We start from the raw sequence: 21,675 nt of genomic DNA, 5'->3' as shown, positions 1-21,675 counted from the left end.
GGTGTTGGGGGATATGGTGTAGGGGAGAACTTTGTAGAGTAGGTAGATGGTTGGACTCGATGATCCCAAGGGTCTCTTCCAACCTAGACAATTCTATGATTCTGTGATTCTAATTGGAGACCTCTTTAGCTCTCCCTTCAAAAAGGCTTGTGATGTAGCTATGATTAACAGATCAAAGTTGATTGGATTTGGTACTTGCCAGTATCTTTGGTTCTGAGGTTGCATATTAACGATAAGCTTGAGATGCCATCAGGAGTCAAATATACTGTCAAATCCCTTATGGTAGAATAGTGCAAGATGGTTTAGCCTATAAGTGAATCACTACTTTCATTTTTATTGGGGGATGTTGAAAGCTTCATTCACCTTCCTGTCTGATTAGATTAGTTTTGTGCATTTTCACAGCACAACTGCTTGTTCTGGGAGGTGTTGGGAATGATTTCATCACGGGCGCTTGGGCTGAGAGTAGCTTTTCCCTCTTCCCAAGCAGCTAGCTTTGCAGTTGCTGTTTACACAGTACTTCACATTTTGCACTCTTAGTATATAAAAACCCACTTAGGCTTCTTTTAAATCCTCGTAAATATTCCCTTTTTTATAAATAAGGTTAAATAAAACTTTAAAGTGAACTCTTGTTTCAAGCAGCTTTTTGTTTTTACTTTTTGAGATACAGTGCTTCCTTAGCTTGTTGCTTGAAGTAGATCAATAAAAGATTATGTTTTTTTCCTGTTTTACCCATGTTTTTAATTTAGTTATGGTATTTCCCTCTACTATTCTTCCAGCCTCCATTTCCAGCTCAGGGCAGTTTCCAAGCTGGATGTGGTCTTACATCATTTGCAACTCGCAGGGGATGAACATTTTCAAAATAAATTAATTTCTCCTTCAGCTTATATAAACCTTTATGGTTTACACTGAGAATACATTGGCAAAAAGAAGTATCTTCTGTATATGAATCTGAACCTTATTATTCCTGTAATAAAAATAAATGTGGTAGGCATGAGAAATACACTTTGGTGAGCTATATGCCAATGATTGAGTAAACACCCATCTTAGAATTTTATGTTTTCTTTTAAATAAAATTCTTGCAGGGAAATAGCTTTCAAACTGATATATAGAGCACCTCTTGATTGTGAATGGAGACCTGACTACTTACATGATAAGAGCTCTCTTCCTTATTTTCCTCTTGCCAGGATTTTAAATTTTTAATGCATACAGGAAAGATGTCTATTGATAAACTTTATGTCCCTTTTCTGGAAATTAAAAAACAAAAGGTCTTTTGCTGTTCTTTCATGCTTTCCAGTTCAAACAGTACTGTAATCATTGTAAATACATCACCTTTTAGTGGCCCTGTGCATCTCCCAAGGTGTGGGTAAATAATAGAGTCTATTTCAGAGAAAGGCAGTGAGGGGACTGCAGAGGTTGAGGGTTCCTGTTACTCAGATGGGAAATCCCTATAGATTGCCCCTGTTCATTATGTTGTAGCAGGAGAGGGTCAAAACTATGGTGAAGACTTGTATTTTTAATAGAGAATGCAAATGGGTATCGCCATAAACTTCTTTACCTTTTGGAGGGGTGAAAAGCAAAATGAGCAGCATATTAAAAGATCTGTCCCGATACAGTCTTCAAAACAGCTTGCCTCTTAAAATACATTCAAGATACCAAGTTACCGATAAAGGCTCAATCTGAGCTCTAATTAAAAAAAAAAAAGAAAAAGAAAAAAGCTTTTATTTTAAGTGCAGCAGACTGATGAGAGGAAGATGCTACAATAATGATGTTAATAAAGGATATTGGTAGCCCTGACTGTCTGCATTCATGACTCTGTTTTCTTAAGGAAGAGCTCTCTTGAAGCCTTGCACAAGGAGAGGGGGAAATCCAAATACTTTACTGAAAGCTTGGACTCTTGTCAAAACGTTATCTAGCCTTGCCCACAGCTGGAATTCAGATCAGCAGGTTTTTTTGCCCCCTCTCTTTTTTTTTTTTTTTTTTTCCTCATTATTTTACAGTAACTTTGTTTTAAGGAGAATGCATGCTTGTAAGCTCTTTCCCAAGAGAGTGGCTTCTCCGTCGGAGTGTTTGGCCCCACTGGAGGCATGAGCTGGACGGAGGGATAGGAGCAGAAGGGCCAGGCTCCTACCTGCAATGCCGGGCAACCCGATTCCTGACTCCTGAGCTGGGACTCATGATGCTGGGGCTCCCTCTGCTTGGCTTTCTGGGGTGGGTTTCCCGCTCCTAAGGCACCACTGAGATGGCTGAGGTGCTCGTGTTGAAATGCAAATGTTGTGTTAAATACTGATATTAAAGACGAGGACGTACCTGTGCATGGGGAGAGGTGTCTGGGTTATGTCTGCTGAGAGACTGACCGCCAGCTTGTGCAAAACTAATCCAGTGAACAGTTACAACAGGTTTTCATTTTCCTGTTGTGGAGGCCAAACAGCCCAGGAAAAGGCAGGAAAATCACAGCATGGTTTGGGTTGGAAGGGACCTTAAAGATCATCTTGTTCCAACCCCCCTGCCAGGGGCAGGGACACCTCCCACTAGACCAGGTTGCTCAAAGTCCCATCCAGCCTGGCCTTGAACACCTCCAGGGATGGGGCCTCCACAACTTCTCTGGGCAACCTGTGCCAGTGCCTCACCACCCACATCGTAAAAAAACGTCTTCCTTATAAAATAAACGAGCATGTCTGTGGTGGCAGGGTTTAAGTAACGCTATATCAGTCTCTTCAGCATTATTTACAGCACCCACCAAAAATGAGAGAGACATTTTTTATATTGCCTCAAGTAGTGCCTCCTGTCTGGGTGATTTATGGGGCTGCAGCAGCAGGTTGTATCCCACCTTCTCGTCTGTTTTCAGGTGGAGAATGGTTTCAGGTATTTTCACTTGTAACATGAGAATCGAAGCATTTGGCTCTTTGGCCTTCGGGGCTATAAAAATAGGCTGGGCCCGAGCAGGGTTGATGGCAGAGGGCTGAGATAAGCAGCTGCGAGAGCCCTGCTGCGGCAGCGCGCCCGCCTGGGGAAACGGCCCGCGGGGAGGCAGGGGCGAGGAGAAATCACCAGTGCTCCAGAGCTGCGGCACCATTTCTGCCATCCCAGGAGAGCGGGTGAACGGTTCAGCTCGCTTCTCTTTCCCCAGTTGTGGTCTTCCCCTCCTCACACAGTGGTCCCATGCCGGAGCAATATTTTGGCATCACACCCAGGGATACGGGAGTCACGGGGACCACGGGACTCCGCAGTGAAGTGCCCAAACTCCCTTCGTTTTTCACGTCCAGCCACCTCAGAGCGGTGGCACTGACGAATAACGATTAAATGATTAAACAATTTGTTTCAATTAGTTTCTATGTGCCAGATTGGGAAAACAAAACAGAACCAAAAAAAAACCCATAAAAAACCAACCAACCCACCACCACCAAAACCCAATTTACCTAGTGGCAGTACTAGATCTGGCAAAGCCTGTGTTGGAAGTAATGTAAGGGCTTGAATGCTGGTATTTCCCCCGGGTGAATAAATGCTTGGAGCGTTAGGTCTTTATGCTGAAATCTAATGTCTCTAGCGTTGTCTGTGCTTATCTTCAAGTGTGGTGAGCCCTTATCATTACAAAGGAAACACAGCCCTCCTCCAGCCCTTGGAGGAGTCCTCCTCCGTCCTTTTTCTTACATACTTACCCAAATAAGTTCTGCAACTTATTTTTTGGTGGGGGAAGCCTAATAAGAAATACTCTGTCATGGGTGCTGTATTGTATGAAAACCCGTTTATGTAATTTTGCGGAATTCAGTGAAGACAGCTTGGCTGGTATAAAGCCAAGGCCTTGAGCCGCTGTTGTTAGTGGCCTTACATAACTGATGGTGCTCTTATCCAGCAAAAACGTGGGTTTTAGGGAGGCCTGAGTGCAAGTAACAACCTCTTAAACATCTGAGTTTTCAACTTTTGGAGAAATCAAATCAAGATGGTATGAAAGTCCTAGAGATGTGCCCAAACATTTATGCCGGGGGCCACCACTGGCCAGCAGTAGCTTCATGCTCACTGTCCTGGGCTGTATCCTACCTTGGTGTGGCTGAAAAGCTTCTACCCTAACATTTAACACCCAGTGCCTGCAGGATGAGTTGTGCTCTCCGTCTCGGCTCTGGGAGGTGAGGATGAAGACAGGACTGAGGTGGTCTTCAGTGCATCTCAGCTCCAGGTCTCGCCTTGGATTGCCGTCACCAGTTAAGGCTCCTAGGTGGGGAGATGGTTGAGGCCATGTGGGAGACAGCTTCATAACCCCCTGTCCCTCTCTCAGGAGGGACATTGCTGCTGAGGAGAACTTCAGAGATGCTGCACAGAGCCAGGTGAGCAACACCTGCTATTTGGAGTGCCCTTTTGGCAGGCTGAGGTTGTCCAGGTTGATGTGAAAACCGCCTTTTGGCTGCAGCTGGAGCACAGGGACGGTGAGGAGCTGGGGCTATCCACGTGTCCCTCCCTGTGTTCTGCTGCCTGGTGGTGGGCTGCTTGTTCAGCCAGATTGCTCGCCTCCTCTAGCGCAACTAATTGCTACCGCCATGTCTATTGTGAGACTCTAATTGTTTGCAAATCATTGGGAGATGGAGGAAACTATGTGAAGCAGCGTAATTAGGATTCAGGGTTTGGAGTGCTTCTCTGCCTCAGAGAGCCAAGATTAATTCTGCTTTATTGAAGCTGTTAGTTCAATTTGACTGTCCTAAAAAAAAAAAAAAGCTGACTTTATGATCATCTGAATTGTTTGATTTGCTCTTTTCTCCTAATTCACATGCCCGAACAGCTTAGAGTGCCTCTTGCAGCTATTACCTCTCGTTGTGAAGCTGCATCCTCTGGGAAGCAACCTGTACTGCTGTTAGCTCCTTCCACTTCCCGGGAAGAGCTTTTTCCTTTTGGGTAAAGTGTTGGTTTTGTCAGACCACTGCTTTTGCTTCCTGGGCTTGTCTTTCTGTCCTTCTGCATGTCCCCCAGAGTGGCCACTGAGCAGTTCTTGGAGTCCCTACAGACCGCATGGTGCCACCACTTTTCTGACCTTCAGAAGTGCCAGGTGCTTGCGGCCAAGAGCAGCCTCAGCTTTGGAGGAGCTGGGCATCTTGGCAAACTGGTTTGGGTCCTGGTACTGTGGTCGTCCTCTGCCTGTTTTCTCAGAAGGGGAGTATCTCTCCTATGAAGACAGGCTGAGAGAGTTGGGGTTCTTCAGCCTGGAGAAGACAAGACTCCGGGGAGACCTTATAGCAGCCTTCCAGTGCCTAAAGGGGACCTACGGGAAAGATGGGGAGGGACTCTTTATCAGGGAGCGTAGTGATAGGATGAGGGGTAACGGTTTTAAACTGGAAGAGGGTAGATTTAGATTAGATCTTAGGGAGAAATTCTTTACTGTGAGGGTGGTGAGACACTGGAACAGGTTGCCCAGAGAAGTTGTGGATGCCCCATCCCTGGAGGTGTTCAAGGCCAGGCTGGATGGGGCTTTGAGCAACCTGGTCTAGTGGAAGGTGTCCCTGTCCATGGCAGGGGGGTTGGACCAGATGATCTTCCAACCCAAACCATTCTATGATTCTATGATTTGGCAGATATTCTTAAGGCAGGCTTTGTTGCACCTCTGTCCAGCTGTGCTGGTCTTGAGTGCAATGGGAACCTCAAGCCTTGTTTTTCCAGGTAGACCAAGGAGAAGTAGAAACGCAATTTTCTTTCTGCTTCAAGCTTTTGCCGTAGTCAGTTTGCTTGTACAGGGGTGAAAGATGTTCCCCAGGATGCTGGAGACACAGGCTGGACTCTGTCTTCTGTGTGACCCCTTTGGTTTCAGGAGAGGAGGTGTAAGCGCTTGATTTGGGAGGTTCAGGGCTGTGGCACATAGGTGGGCTGAGGTGCCTCCTTGCACGCGTCTGGCCGGCTGCTCCCCAAGTTTTAAAAGTGCTATCTGAATTTCTTATCAACTAATTATGGACACCGCTTGTTATTGCTTCTTTGAACTACATTGACCTTCACTCTCTGCTTTGTAATGAATTTATGAGTTTGCGTTAAACAAAAGATCCTGGCTGTGGGGACCAGATGTCTTATTTAAAAACGAAGTAAAACTATAAGGGTAACGTTGCTCTGTGTTGTGGTACTGCGGGCTTCCTTGTCACTTAGCCTTAGATTTAACTCTGCCCTCCCCCCCCCAAAAAAAAAAGCAATAGCAGCTTTGCTCTTTTGCCTTTTTGTTTTATTTTTTAAGGATTTTATCATTTTGTTGGTCCCAGACTCCTAAGCGATCAGTCCAAGTCCCTCTGCCTTGCAGCATGGCTTAGCTGCTGAAGTGACCACCCCATTTATGGGAAGGCATTTGAGTAGTTCTGAAAAATTTCCCTGTAAGGCCTTTAAAATATGATGGAGGTGAGCAGAAATCATCTTGCTCGATGTAGAAGGGTGCCTTAATTCGTGTGCTGTTGAGCCAGGCATAATTGTTAGTGCCTTGGGCTGTCTCTTGAGTGTTGTCCTAAAAGGTGGAAATAATAGATAGTTTTTCAGTTCCGGTTTTTGAGTTCAGCTTTAATCATCCACTGTCCAGTGTCTCAGAAGTTTAAAAGAATTTTTAAAATACCATGTGATAATGAACACTGATCCGGGAAAGGAGCCTGCAGTTTGAAAGATATGGTATGTTTAGTAGAAATTGGTGTTAGATTAACTTACTGTAAACATACTCCTTTTTCTAGATTAGTTATGAACGTGACACAGGATAACTTGTAATGGGATCTTCTGGCTTTCTGGGGGTGTGTAAGGAACCATGGGTTTAAAGATGAAGAGCAGTGCACTCGGGATAGTTCATTTGAGAACCCGATCGTTATAAAATATCCTTGACTTTTTTTTTTTGTTTGTTTGTGAAGAAATGCTCAACAAGTTCATTGTGCATGATGCCCTGTTGGCATCCCGTTTGGCTACAGATTGATCTCTGCAAAAGGGAGACAGTTCCTGTTGCAGAATTTGAAGTGGTTCCTTGCTAACTTTTATACTTGAGTTTATTTGTATCCGTAATACACATGTACATTTTATAAAAATCAAGCATTTAGAAGTACAACACTTGTTTTACTTTGAGATATTCCAATTTCCAGTGTTGAAGCAATAAAATATGTGCAAAAGTAGATGTTTCAGTGACACAAAAATACTGAGTAAGGTGTGGGATTCGTAGCGAGTTTTCCAGATTTGTTTTATAGACTTAATTCTGAAAAAATATAGATAGACGTTCCCTCTACCTGAAATCCACCTTACAGCTAGAGTAATCAGATTTACGGAGGAGAAGCATATAATTTCAGTAGAAGTGTGTCCTGTTCCACTTCTGTCCTCTACTCCATATTTGTCAGAAGTATACGTTGCACTTGCAACCTGCATATCGATTTTCGCCTGCATATCGAAATATTCTTTCTGCGTGAAGAAACTTGTACCTGTTGAGGAAGCTGCGATGTTCTGTCAGCAGCATTTAGCAGAAGGCTTTGCAAACCTACGTCTGCAACTTGCCTTAGTGCGGTTACGGCTAACTGCTGTCCTGAAGTACTTTTGCCTCTTGGGAGGTCAAAAAGGAGACGAGAAGTTGGTGGAGTGGCTTGGTAAAGGGAAGGAGGTACTATGAAGCTTAAGTTCCCCAACAAAATCTTGTGCCGCATAGATAGAAAAAAAAAAAAAAAAAAAAGGCACAAAATGATAGGAATTTTGGGAAGGAAGCCAGCGTAACAGTTCTCTTTCCCCCCTCTGCTTCTGTTTCCTTTTGATTTTTGACTGTCCTGTAGGTATAAATGGTTTCACTGTTGCCTGTGATAGAGAAGAGGTCTGCTGCATTCTAACTGAAGGCATGCCAGTGCATCCACATGCGAGCAAGGTAGCCTCTGTATAGCTTACATGGACCCGAGAGCCAGAGAGCCTTTCATTTTGTAAACAGACCCTATTTTATAAGAGCCCCTTCCAGGGCACAAGCTTTTAGGGCATTTTATTAGGAAGGTGCTTGCTCGCAAGCTAGGTATTTTTGAAAGCATGTTTCAAAATCAGTGTACTGTGTAAAGTTTCTTGTTTCTTTGTTCACGGATTTTTAGGTGGTTTATTTTTTGATACTTCAGTGAGAAGCGTGACACAAGTGTTACGGTTCGAAAGTTGCCCCAAATGAGTATGAGGCAACTCGCGCTGGAAAAAAAGAATTGCCTCTAGGTTTAGTAATTTTCGTGCTACTTCAGTTTCAACTAAATTATCATATTAGGCCTGGGTGTGTGTAATAGTGTTGAATCCTTCTCATGCTCCTGCAAATGCACTCTTAGTAATTCCCTTTTTCCACCCCCCTCTCTGCCTCTGTCAGCCTCCCCATTGTTTTTTGGCACTTGAGCATCAACTTCACGTGCAGCTGAAGCGCTGCAGAAGTACAGGTGCTGGACCACAGCCCTGGGCCCTGCCGAACAAGGCTGCCGCTGGGTGTTTGGCAGGCTTGGCTCTAGCGGCGCTTGCTTGTATTTCACCCCCACCGCCGTCCTTATGGCCCTTCTGGAGCGACCTGACCGCGAGCCCCCATAGCAAGAGGACAAGATGCCCACGTTCTTTTTTTCTTCTCTTTGATTCTTCGTTCTGGCTCCTCTTTGTTGGCCTTAGTTAATATTTTAGCTATAGGTATGTTAGATAAGGGAGGTGATTTTTTTCTTTGCGCGGTTGAAGGAGGGAACTTTTTAATAAAGCAAAATGGAAATTGTAAGCAGAAGTAAACAGCGAGAAGAGGAATTGGTTTTTCTGGTCAGTGGTTCAGGAACAGAAAAGGGAATTAATTTTGCACAGGCTAAGAAGTAAAACCAAAATTTGGCAGCTACTTCTGTGCTTTCACGCATTTTTTTCGTGATATCTGAAAAAAAATATTTCACAAATCAGGTGTCCATTAAGTGTTCTCTTGGGATTTAGGTAGCACTTACTATTAGTTGACTTTTTTCCGTGACTTTAGTGAAATGAAAAAGAAATCTTTCTCCTAGATCTATCGTCAGGGGAAAACACGCACAGAACTTCCTAAGTTTCTTCTTCTTTTTCTTTCTTGTAATGTCTCAAGTATTTTGAAATTTGAAAGTTAAACCCTGCTTTTGTTCCCTGCATCGTTTGATGCTATCTTTCTTACTTCTTGTCACTGAAGTTGTCGCTTCTGTATTATGTGAGCACAGATAATTTGCTGCCTTTTCTACTTGGATAAATTTTTGTCTCTCTCTCTTGCAGTTGCAGGACAGCAGTTAACATTTTCCGAGATTATACATAGTACTGGTCTCCAAATTCAGATCTCCATTTTAAACAGATGGGTGCACTATCTCGACATGTGTTTAGCTGAGAAGCAAACGGGTGCCGAATAATATCTCACCGTACAGTTTTAAAACGTACTGTGTCCAACTTCTCCTTGGCTTTGAAAGCATCATCAACGGTGTGTGCGAATGCACGGAGGAAGTACTTGATGTAATTTTCTTCACTTTTGGAAGGTTTTTGATGCTGTTCCATGTGAGCTTCTTACACCTCCTAGACCAGAAAGTGGTTACACTGCTGCTTTGTTGGGCTGTACTCAAATTAATTAGCCGTGGTTTGTTGTCCAAGGGAGAAGGCATTTCAGATGAGGACTTTGTAGGTCTCATTTAATTGTTTCCATTAATCACTTAAGTGATGGACTGGAGAATGCAATTATAAAAACTGCATGGGGTGCCAAGGGCTGGCAAAACTTTTGAAGGCTGAGAATAGTTCCTTTTGTGTTGGGTTAATGGTGAAGGAACAAAAATACAACAGGTCGGAAAAATTAAATGTCCAAAGGGAAAATGTTGTATTGCAGAAAACTTCCTAGATACTCCAGTGGCTTTAGCAAACGTGGTAAAGCCATTCCTCACTGTCTGCCATCCCTCTCCGTAGGAGGTTGTGTCTCTGCGGAATATATAGTGTAGGGGAATTTGGTATAAAGCTACTCACAGATTGCTATTTGTAGGTGACATAAACCAATTCTGAGTTACTTTAATATGCCAGCTTGCAAATCGTGGTATTCGAATAACTTTTCCATGCGTGGCTTGGTTCTGCCTGCTGAGGGAAGGTAACGGGAAAGGCCAGCAGCTCCAGCTGGCTTCCAGACTGGAAGGTCTTTTTGGGGGCAGCAACTGCTCCAGCTGTCCAAAACGAGTTTGCCTGTATTTACATCAGGTACCGATTTACAGTGGGATACTGTAGCAAGCCTTCTTGGATATGGTGGTGTGTACACAAGGTACAGGAGGTGATTTTCCACTCTTCTTACAGCTAAGACCTTAGTGGTATGAGCATCATGTCCAGTTTGGAGTGTCACGATTAAAGATTGGCTGGGGAGATTCCAGTTTAAGCTCAAGAACAATGAGCTATTTGAAAAATATGACCCATAAGGATGAGATGAGGCAACTGGGGTTTCTTTAGAAAAAGAGAAATCATTAAAAGGTGGGCAACTATGATAATACTTTTTCGATATGTCAGACATTAACATCAGAAATGCCTGTGGCCAGTTATTCTCCATGTTCTGGGAAGCAGGATTAATTTCCAGCAAGAAAGTTTAAGACTGGTGGTTGGCTTGTTTGTTTGTTTGGTTTTTTTTTGCTGTAAGAATACTTCATGAAAATAGTGGAAGAGACTAGCCGGGGAGGTTGTTGCACCTTGGTTGTGGGAGGTTTTGAAGAACAGGTTAGACAAATACCGCTTGTGGCATAGGTGTATTTATCCAGCTTCAGAGTGGGGCTGGAACAGTAACTTCCCAAGGTGCCCTCAGGTCTTTCCACTTCAATTCTGTGATTGTATACATATATATGAGGCAAAACACAAAGAACTCGGTATGCCTTTGATCTTCTAATCTGGTTTGCCTTTTGCATTTTGAGCATCTGTAAACTGCGGCATAAAATGGGGGAAGAATTGTTATCGTTACATGCTGTATTTTAATTTTACGGCTTTAGATGTGAAAAGACTTGCAGGCTACAGAAGTGAAAGTTGGCACTAAGTCTCTTCTCCCCCCCCCCCCCCCCCCCTTTTTCTTTTCAGGTCGCTTGGTTGGTGCCCTGGATGCCGTGTTAGACTCTAACGCACGCGTTGCTCCGTTTCGAATTTTACTCCAAGTTCCAGGCTCACAGGTTTACTCTGCCATTGCATGTGGTGAGTTATTGAATGGATCAGAAGTTTACTGGGCCGTAGCTATTGGTGAGTCACAGACAAAAAACCCCAAACCGATTCTGAGCATGGTCAGTGTCTGCATGTCCAAGAAGCTCAAGGTAACCCCAGCTGGTAGTGTGCGTGTGGAACGCTATTGCCTATAGCTTTTTTAACAACCGAATTAACCTCTGGTTAAAATCCCAGCTAGGAATTATGAAAAAGTGTTGACTAGGAACATGAAGTTTCTATAGAAACCTTGGTTAGTTGAGGATGTTTTGTATTAATGTTCTGTGTCTTGCCAAGTAGCGTGGTTCTGTTCCTACGCGTACCTTTCCCGCAGTAGTAATAGTTCCTCACAGCAAGAAGCTGCTTAGTCTAGGCTGTTACCAGCCTAGTCTTTCGCTTCCTTACTATGAAATACCTTACCACACTTGGTTATAATGAAATATAACTGGAATGTTTGGAAGATCCTATATGATTTAGGAGGTAGGGTTGTCAGGGGGGAATGTCTCATTGCCTGGTCTGTTGTGCATTAATCCCTTTTGCAGTGTTTCTGCAACCTCTGGAGGTCGAGCTCATCTTCAGGAACGCGATACCGACGTGAACTGCAGCAACCGTGCCACGGCACAGTAAAGGCCATCTGGATGCGCTTCTTGCATTCATCCTGTTCTTGCTTGGCCAGTCTGCAGGGCTGTTCTCATCCCTTCTGCTCCAGTCTACAAAACGCTAGCATTTAAATTTACAGCAGGTTTTCCTTTGGGAATGTTTCCAAGCTGCGCTAGGGGAGGTTTAGACTGGACATTAGGAAGCATTTATTTACCGAGAGGGTAAAGGACCTTCCTAGAGAGGTGGTCGATGCCCCAAGCCTGTCAATGTTTAAGAGGTATTTGGACAATAATAACATGCTTTAACTTTTGGTCAGCTCTGAAGTGGTCAGGCAGTTGGACTTCGGACTGGATGATCGTTGTAAGTCCCTTCCAGCTGAAAATTATTCTATTCTATTCTATTCTATTCTATTCTACTCTATTCTATTCTACTCTATTCTATTCTACTCTATTCTATTCTACTCTATTCTATTCTACTCTATTCTATTCTACTCTATTCTATTCTATTCTATTCTATTCTATTCTATTCTATTCTATTCTATTCTATTCTATTCTATTCTTTCTTGTATGGATCAAGCCACGAAATAGTTAGCTAATGTAAGTGTTGATGTGGTGTTGATGGTTTTGACATAGTAGTCCTTTAAATGGAAGGGACAATGTATATATTTGCCCCCTTCCTCTCTACAAGCTCATTCAGTGTTTCTTCCTTGGTTCAGCAGAGACCCCTCTGCATTTTCCCCATTAATGCTGGGAATTTTTCCCTGTGCCAGATCTGTGTGAAGAAGTTTCCATAAAGTCTGTTTGTGCTATTTTGATTGTGGCTAGGTTGTCTTCATTTTCAATTGCTTTATGCTTTATATCCCTACCCCCCATCCTTTCCGTATTTAAATAATGCCATCTCATGGAGAAATTTAGGAGCTTCATGCTGTCATAGTCCTCTAATGAAGCGAGGTAGCTTTCACTGGAAAAGCAAGCTCAGTTTTACTCTTATGGGCTTCTTGATCATTTGAATATATGTAATATTCCTTTCTGAGACTGATCCTTGCCCTAGCCACACTCTTACTGCCCACAGTTGGCTGCTTTTTTTTTTTTTTTTTTTAATGTTAAAGGAACTACAAATTAAAAACTTGCCTGGTTAAGGATTTTGCTGAGATAAACTTATTTGATTAATATTTTCTAAAATTCTCTTTGGCTTTTCTGAATGGATGCTCAGCCTTGAGAAAATGAGATTTATAGTAAGAGAGTGGAAAGCAGAGAGCTCGGTTTTGTATGCTGTGTGGGTAAGACACAGGCGGTTGCCAGAGCTGCACAGAAATGAAGAACCATGGTAGCAGAAGTTGTTTCTGAATAATATCTGTGCTGCGAAACCCTGATGTGAATGTCCGGGGGAGAGCTGGCGCTGGCAACAGGAGTCAGAGGAACAGCATCACCTGACCCTTTGCTTAGAAAGCTGGAGGACTTTCCCCACGCAGAAGTGGCCATCGCCCAGCTCTGCGCTGTCTGAGCGAGGGGCTTTGCGCAAACGCGATGTTAAGAGTTTTGTTACTGGATTTGGAAGGAGCAGCGAGTCAAATTAAGGTTCCTGCTGTATGGCAAGGAGAAGGAGCAGCTCCAGGAGCTCCTTCCAGTCTCCTGCTGTAACTTCATTAGGGATAGCCATCATGTCATTGGGCAGTTAATTAAAACGACGTTTTTTCAGTTGTACGGTGCTCTACTCCAGGAGCTGTAGGCTTAAATGATAATATATGTGTGAGGGTCATATCTGTGTTACAGACTTTTGCAAATCTCGGAGGACTGCAAGGAATTCTGATCTCTGCCCAGCACAGCTGTTCTGGCAGAGATGTTTTAATCCAGATGGTTAATCATGTTATACCAGTACAGAAAAAAAACAAACAACCCACCTAACCTCATGCCTTGGGGTAGATCCACTTTGGACTTTCCTTTCAGAAAGCTTGTGGGTAAAACCCAAGTCCCAGTTAAGTGACGTAGCATTTGGGAGAGGGAGAGCAACGGGATTGGTGAGAAGTGGGTTTAAAGAAGGCATTATGGGGGGTGAGGCTGTGGGTAAACTAAATATACATTTGGCACAGGCACATGAAGAGAGTGGATAAAAGGTGGAATAAAATGCTGTGTGGAGCAGAGGAAGGAGGAAGAGATTGGCAATGCTTGGGTGAAATCACAAGACAACTTTAAGCCATGAAATGGAAACTGGAAATAAAGAAGGGACCTGAAAAGCTGAGGAGATGGCCTGACCAAATAAAAGGGGCAAAGAGATCTTTCAGTATTTGAGCAGAATCCCTAGAGATACCTAAAGGCAGGCAGGAAAGAATTGCAGCAGCCCCCATGGGAGATAGCCACTGCTACAGCCCAGGCTCAAAGCAGCCCGAGCAGTATGGATGCTGCCGTGAAAGGTGTCTTGCTCCAGGCTTATTTCACAAGAGGCAGCCCCCCAGCTCTCCCGTATGGTTGGTGTCTTTTAGGTTGTTCAGAAATAAAAATTCAACTCAGTTTTTGCTTTGCGTGGCCATTTCGGTATAAAATGACTGTATTTCTAACGGTGGTTTTAACCATTGATTTTTTTTTTTTTTTTATTTACCTGAAGGGCATTTAAGTGTCTCTTCTTTCATAATTTTTTTTTTTTTTATTTAACCTTGTGTAATGATATTTGTGAAGTTCTATCACAAGACTTTCCTGTCAAGGAAATAAAAGCTTGGAAAGTTTCCCTGCCAGTTGGCATTCTGCATGGAAAACAGAGCAGAGGAAAGTGGAAAATCCTTAGCTAAATTTATGTTGTTTTTTTTTTTTTTTGTGAGGCAACATGATGCATCTCTAATATACACACAAATCAGATTTTGAGATAATGGGTCTTTTATTTTAGATTCATTTTATTATATTCATCTGTGATTTGCATGTCTTTTGTGGCCAACTACTCTCCCTTCCACTAGCAAGGCATTAGAAAAAGCAACTTTTGCTGCCTTTGCTTTTTTACCTATAACGTTTAATCAGTGACCAGTAAGAGCTGGAGGGGCCAGATTTTCCCGATTGCCCTGTATGTTGCCCGTCTTGCTCTGACTTTTCTGTCCTCGTGCAATGCAGCGACAGTTCAGTTTCAAGCAGAAACAGCCAAAGCAAACAGGTGGTGACTGAAATATTGTTTCTGGAGTTAGTGTGAACACACTACATTTAAAACAACAACAGCAGAACCCTTAAATAAGAAAACCTTCAAGATTTGAAAGTCTTTATTTGTCAGAGATTTTCTGTTTGCTGTGTTTCTTCCCCAAACTGCAGAAATGTGCTCTTGTAGATGTTCTAAGTGCTGCTGAACCAAACACCGTTATTTTTAGGTATTTATTATAGAGACCTTTTCAAATAGGGTGCCAGTTATGACCATAAAAAGCGTGTGCATGTGTGTGTGGTGTGTGTGTGTGCATATGCATGTGCGTACCCACGGAGGGAGAAAGGAAGATCAGGGACTTTGGAGAACAGGACGTAAATCAAAGGTTTCCAGGAATGTCGTGTCAAAATACGTTGTAGTCCAGCAGCTCAGGATGAAGTTTTGCTGTTTTTTCTGCTTTGACTTTTAATGCAGCATTTGCTGGCTGAGAACGTTTGAGAAGATAAAACTAAAAGCACTAAAACTAATTCTCTAAAACAACGAGGGTTTTGTTTTCCTCTAACTATACTGCTACAAATGAGACCTTTTTGACCTGTATGCTAGCAAGAATTTTGAGGTTGAAAGTTCAGTTTCTCAGAATGAATTTATGAAATAGCGCATTTTATTCCTTTTTTTCTTCTTTTCAATTTTATTTTGTAGGATGAGTTTCAATACACTGCTTTTTGCTTTTCTAGGTGCCACTGCAGAGGAGATAAACCAGCACTGGGAATGGCTGGAACAAAACTTGCTACATACTTTGTCTGTGTTTGACAATAAAGAAGATATTGTTAGTTTTGTCAAGGGGAAAGTGAAGGTAAGGAAACTGTCTTACTTTCACCCTTCCCTGCCCAACACATGTGGTTTATTAGAAATAATGTCATGAAGTTGTTGTCATTCATATTTGGTTTTGTCCATCTGAACATTATTTATTGCTTTTCTGTGTGGCACTTACACCTGATGCGGCCGGCACCTGTGCGTTTCCACTCACATTTCCTTGGAAACGTCTCAGAACCGAAGTATCTAATTTAATCTTTATCCTGCCTGTCCCTTTCCAGCTTCGCTGTTCTTCTCTTCCCTGTGGCGTGCAGCTCAGCTTTCCTTAGCATCTGCTTTCCGTTTCTCCGCCTCTCCAAGACATTACGTTAAATACCTTCCCTTCCTATAGCTCAGCTTTTCCTCCCTACAGCATTTCTCCTCCGATCTCCCATGTTCTTCCTAGCTTTGTCCCATCGGTTTCTCCTACCCGTTTCTGCTCGTTTCCATTGCCCTGCCCCTGTTGATGGGGCTCAGAGGTGCCAGCGGGCGATAGCCACAGTGCCTGAGCCTACTGGCAGCACACCCCTGCAGACGGCGACGGAGTCCCCGCAGCGCAGGGACAGGGGACAGGCCCTTGTGCGACGTCACCTGCGTCGTAAAGGTCTGGCATGGAAACTGCCGGTGGCTTGGCAGGATGTGGGAGTTGCGGCCAGGCGGTTGCTGAAATGAGCATCCTTTTGGAAGGCTAGAAAGTTTTACAAGTAGGGGAATTTGGTGACTGGAGACCAGATTTACAATTATAATGGCAGGTGCGGTAAAACTTAGAAAGCCTGGTGTCTCCTGAGCTCTGCTTCTAGTGGAATACCTGCTCCCAGAGGAGCTTGGTGGTGGCTGGCGGGGGTGCGGGTCTGCTGGTGAGTACTGTACCTCAGGTCCTGCTGCAGGCTTTTCCTTGCTAAGAGTATTAGTGAGGTGCTCTGCCCCCCTACACCCACTTTCTTGGTCGGGAAAAATTGTGGGAACGTCATGTTTTTGCCAAATTTCAACCCCACTGCTGTGATCTCAGTGGGCTCTGAAGTTGGGGAAGAAGGGTACGGAGAGGCAAAACATCATCGTGTAAATCTTAGTTTTTATTCTGCTTTCTTAAAAAACCCCAACTTTGTCTAAGTGCACTGAAAGGCTCAAATACGATTAATCTCTCTTGATAACGCTGTGGCAGCCTGTTACCTAGCACAGCACATATTTAAAATTCTTCAGGTTTCATTAGTGAATGTTAAGTCCAGATTTTGGACCCTTGCCTCCGCTGTAGACCTTTGGCATGTTAGGACTGCTCGGTAATCGCAAATTATACCAGGTGCTGGAACATACAGATGTGCAATGTATACACAATGGTGCAATGTATACTTAACTCCTCCATTGTAATATCGCTGTTAAAATTCTCTACACTTAATTATATTTGCATAGATGTTCTTGAAACTATGTTTTTAATGGTTCCAAGCATGTTACAAGTTACTGACACATCTCCCTGCGTCGCTTTTTCATAGGAAAATAGTACTGGTCAGTACACACAATTGTTACTCTACCTTTGCTCTGTATACACCAAATAACAGCAATCATAAGCCGTATTGAAACTGTAAATATATGGTTCTGCCAGACTCACTGGAAAAAATAACAATAAAAAAAAGGCCCCCAAAATCTCGATTTGGTAGCATTCAAAATGTGTAAGAGATGCAAACACCACAGAAATTTCTCCGTTTGTGAAAATTGCAAATAAACTTCAATTTTTTTGTAAGAGAGAGTTTCATTACTAAAATTTGAATGGGTAGCTTGTATCAACTTGCTCGAGTGTGAATGCCGTGGCTGTATCCTGATGTTTTACCTCGTTCTGGACTCAGGCACTGATTGCGGAGGAAACGAGCAGCAAGCTCGCCGAGCAGGAGGAAGACCCTGAGAAGTTCCGAGAAGCCCTGGTGAAATTTGAATCCAGATTTAATTTTCCTGAAGCCGAGAAGTTGATCACCTATTATTCCTGTTGCTGTTGGAAAGGAAAAGTTCCTCGGCAAGGCTGGCTTTATTTGAGCATCAATCATCTCTGTTTTTATTCCTTCTTCCTGGGCAAAGAATGTAAGTGTAAATGCGTAAAAAATCTAATGCCGGGGAGAGATATAAATATAACTATTTGTAAAAGCACGCATAGCTAGAATTCTTATGAAAAGCCTAATTCGCCTCTGAAGTTTAGATCCTGAGCTTTTTGTTGTTCGGCGGAAAGATCCTGTTTAATTTAGTTTTCTCTTCAGCCTTTATGTTTATATTTTAGTATGAACCCAGTAATAAAAATGAGACTATAAGAGCGTGCAGACACCGCTGCTATCTGGTTCTTTTTCTTTCTGTGGTAATGCAGCCTTAAAATGTAACAGACCTCCTACGAATTCTGAAATAGAGACTTTTAGTGCCAAAAAGGGTGAGTAAGGATGGGTCCCTCCCGCGGCGGGGGATGAACAGTGGCGGCTGGCGGGGCAAGGGCTGGTGGCTCCAGGGATGCCGAAGTCCAGCAGCCTGCCTGAAAGTAGCCCAGGAAACATCACAGGGCTGTGCCCTGGGGAACCAGGTGAAAATTCAGAGTTTTTACGGGGAAAACGACAGCAATTTAGGGATTTTTTTGCATTTCTGAATAGCAGTGCAGGAAGGTCACAAGGAGTGTGTTCCCGGGGATTCTTGCGAATTGTAAGACTTTGGTCATGGTCTTCCTCTACAGAGGAAGGGTCGTGTGATTATGAAAAGCCTGTCAGAACAGGTACTAGAAGGTAAAAATGAATGCAGCAGACATTAGACGGTAAAAAAAGAATGTAGTCATTTAAACACTGTAGCATTTCTCTGTTCTGTGAGGTTATGCATGAGCTGATAGCCTTTTGAGTCCTGTTTATGCCACTGGAACTTCAGCAAGGACAGCAGTATAAACCTATACCGCTATAAATACAGCAAGAATTGTCAGTTGTAACAATTAGGAAAACTACACCATTTACTGTCTGGATTTAATATTGGGATGGCTAGTCAACTAAAACTGTAGATTTAAAAGTTAAATAACATTAATGTACAGATAAGAAAGATAGTAATTGGTAATTTCTAAGACTTAAAACATACAAAGACGTGCTTAGAGTTAGAGGTCCTTTTTTCCCTTATATCATTTCAGGCCAATTATTTTTTCATATCTGGAAAAGGTGGCAGAGTTAGATTTAAAACGCTGGTAGGTTTGTTATTTGTTATAAAAACAAAACTTGAGTTTTGCTGGGAAGACTAGAACAGAGTCTCTGGATGCATACTGGATATCTGAGTTCTTGTTTAATCTCCTTGTTTTCTGTTTAGTATCAAATAATATCCTTGTCATTTATTTCTTCTTGCTGTCATTGCAGGCTTACTCTCATTAAACCTGAGATATCCAGTCTGCCAGAGCACACAAAGCAAAAATGATACTTATTAATGATAGATAATGGGGGAAGAAGGAAGGAGAGAAAAAAATCCTTCATATTGTTCCAAAAGTTTTGTTTATGCAATACCACAGATCGTTAAATGATACTAGAAGTACAACATCATGCTGTATTATTTAAGAAGAAATCACTTCTCATCTCTTTTCATAATAATTCATTATGAAAATGCAGAACCACCCCCAAACAACTACAGGTTGGCAGCTCTTCATTTTGACCATGGAAAATACTCTCTTCACTTACCGTTGCAGTCAGTTGCGTTGCCTTTGTGTTTCCATGCATTTGCATGGAAATGTGAAATAAAAACCTGAATTTTCTTTTGGTTAAACAAAACTTCTCTAGCTCGGTGGAAAGTATTATATGTTGAAGTGCTTCCTACCAACCTGATTCTGATAAAGCAGATTGCTTCTGTTCCAAAGCTAGTATTTTGTGACATTTATGAAATACTTGTATTACATTGAATAATCCAGATTTACTATAGTTCTGCTTGTTATTGTTGGAGAAGCTGAGGCTGATTATATGTAGAACAAGTCATTCATTGTCTTTTTCTTAAAATCTGGTTAAATCTGATCTAGAAAATATTGCTAAGAAATCACATTTATTGCACTCTTCAATACAGCACAGGGAAAAAACCCAATATCAAAATACTTCTTATATGTGCTTTAACTCTACAAAAATCCCCCCAAACTGTAAACTGAAATCTCTTTATAGGCAAAGTGTTAAGTCTTCTGCTTCTGGCAAGACTTTCCCCTTCCCCTTATTTTATTTTATATTGAAATGATCTGGAATGCAATATTGGAACCTGTTTTCAGCTTCTCATAAAATTAATTTAGGGCTTATTGCGAGCATAAACTCCATGGAACATTTTTTCCAGGACAAGTCCCCTTTTATCTAAGCTTCGAAGTATTTGCAGACTTTCAGAGGCTTAGAACATCAGATTTCTTGAAAGGGCATGCCAAAGTTTCTTCACAATTTTTAATTAAACTTGTGTTTTTTCTAAAACTTTGAAGACTTTGTACCTTTCATCAGTTGTTTTGGCCCTTTGTGTCTGCTGTGCTGTTTCTGTAACCAACACTGTAGTGCCTATGTGATTCCAACCTGCGTGAACAATAGCGCTATTGCTACGGCGCTATTTAATCTTTCTTCCCTTGGCTGTGCCCGTACAGATGATTTTATGACCATTCGCAACACTTTGTGCGTGTTGACGCAGCTGCGCTTTATTTAAGAAAAAACATAATCTGCAAATAATCTCGGCAGCTGTGGTTCATGTAGTACAGAGAACTTGCTGAGGGTAGCTCCTGAGGTGATTAATGATGATGGATAAGTGTCACACGTATATATGACAATGTTTGTTATTACTGCTTTTTTATTGCTTTATTGGCATCAGGAGACCAGCTAGGCATGTTAGAGGGTGTAGTCTTGGTGTTATTGGCACAGAGAATCCTGGGAAGCTTCCAACAGTTGTTAAATAGAAATTTAATCTATTTTAAAGTCCTTTCCAGCCTAATTTCTGCCTAGAGAGTCGTATGAGAGAGGCAAGTAACATCCTGCAGTGGTTATCTAAAATAAGCTGATTCTGTTTACCATTTGTGTTTGTATGATTCAGCAGTGTTTAAGGATAGAGAACAGTTTCCTATATTTTTTTCTTTTCTATAAACAAGTCTGACTACAGTTAATGTTTAGGGCAGGATTTACCTGTGCACCTTTTCAGTAAGAAGTAACCAAAACAGGAAGATCCCAATGCTGAGGCAGCTTTTTTTTTTTTTTTTTTTTTAACACCCCGTCTATAGAACACTTAAACTTCATAAAAATGTCCACATGCAAAAGCTTCTTTTTGTATGGGAGTTAGCTGTATTTTTAAAGTTAAAGTACTGTGCACGTAATTGGGTTTCCACCTGCCTACAGTTTCATTTCTGGGAGATTACAAAGCCGTTCCCTATATTCTTCCCGCTCTTGAAATGAACCGCTGCATCTGGTAGCGGTGAAGCAGGCTGCAGAAATGAGTTGTAAAGGAGCACAGCTTGCGGCGGGTGTTCTGCAAAGGCAAAACTCCCCAGTCCGGCACTTCTTATGAAAACAGGTAAGATTTTGAGGGAGAGATTCTGAAAACAAGACAATCTTTTGGAGTGGGGGGGAATGAACGTAGAGTAATAACAGGTATTTCAGCTTTCGCTCCGTCTTTGTCTGTAAAAATAGGTGTTTCTCCTCTTCGGTTGTTTGCATTTCATTCTGGATTTGCTAATTTCCCAAACCTGAGAAATGTAAGCAGAGTTTCCAACCCACTTTTGCTTTTTTCTCCGATGGCAGTGAAACTTATCATTCCTTGGGTTGAGGTCCAGAAGCTAGAAAGAACCTCCAACGTCTTCATGACCGACACGGTCCGTGTCACCACTCCAAATAAAGAGCGCGACTTCTCCACGTTCCTCAACATCGCCGAGGCTTTCAGGATCATGGAGCAACTGGCAGATGTGACGCTCCGAAGGCTACTGGACAATGAGATCTTTGAACTGGATCCAGGCCTCCAGGATCCTACTCAGATTACCAAGAGGTAAAAAGCTAAGTTGTTCTC

General features: G+C 42.5%; 1 protein-coding gene across 2 annotated transcripts in view; it reads left to right on the top strand.

The window, feature by feature from the left end:
- The window catches only part of TBC1D8 (TBC1 domain family member 8), a 50,730-nt gene that overhangs the window by 3,589 nt on the left and 25,466 nt on the right, over positions 1-21,675 (top strand). For both annotated transcript variants that reach the window (XM_082488175.1, XM_082488174.1), the window contains exons 2-5: positions 11,002-11,157; positions 15,564-15,682; positions 17,520-17,748; positions 21,414-21,654. In XM_082488175.1, coding sequence (XP_082344301.1) covers positions 11,002-11,157; positions 15,564-15,682; positions 17,520-17,748; positions 21,414-21,654 — 745 coding nt within the window. The remainder of the gene's footprint in view (positions 1-11,001; positions 11,158-15,563; positions 15,683-17,519; positions 17,749-21,413; positions 21,655-21,675) is intronic.

The sequence above is a fragment of the Vanellus vanellus genome (assembly GCF_965231255.1).
Source record: "Vanellus vanellus genome assembly, chromosome: 1".
Classification (NCBI taxonomy): Eukaryota; Metazoa; Chordata; class Aves; order Charadriiformes; family Charadriidae; genus Vanellus; species Vanellus vanellus.
This window is presented reverse-complemented; position numbering and strand designations above follow the sequence as displayed.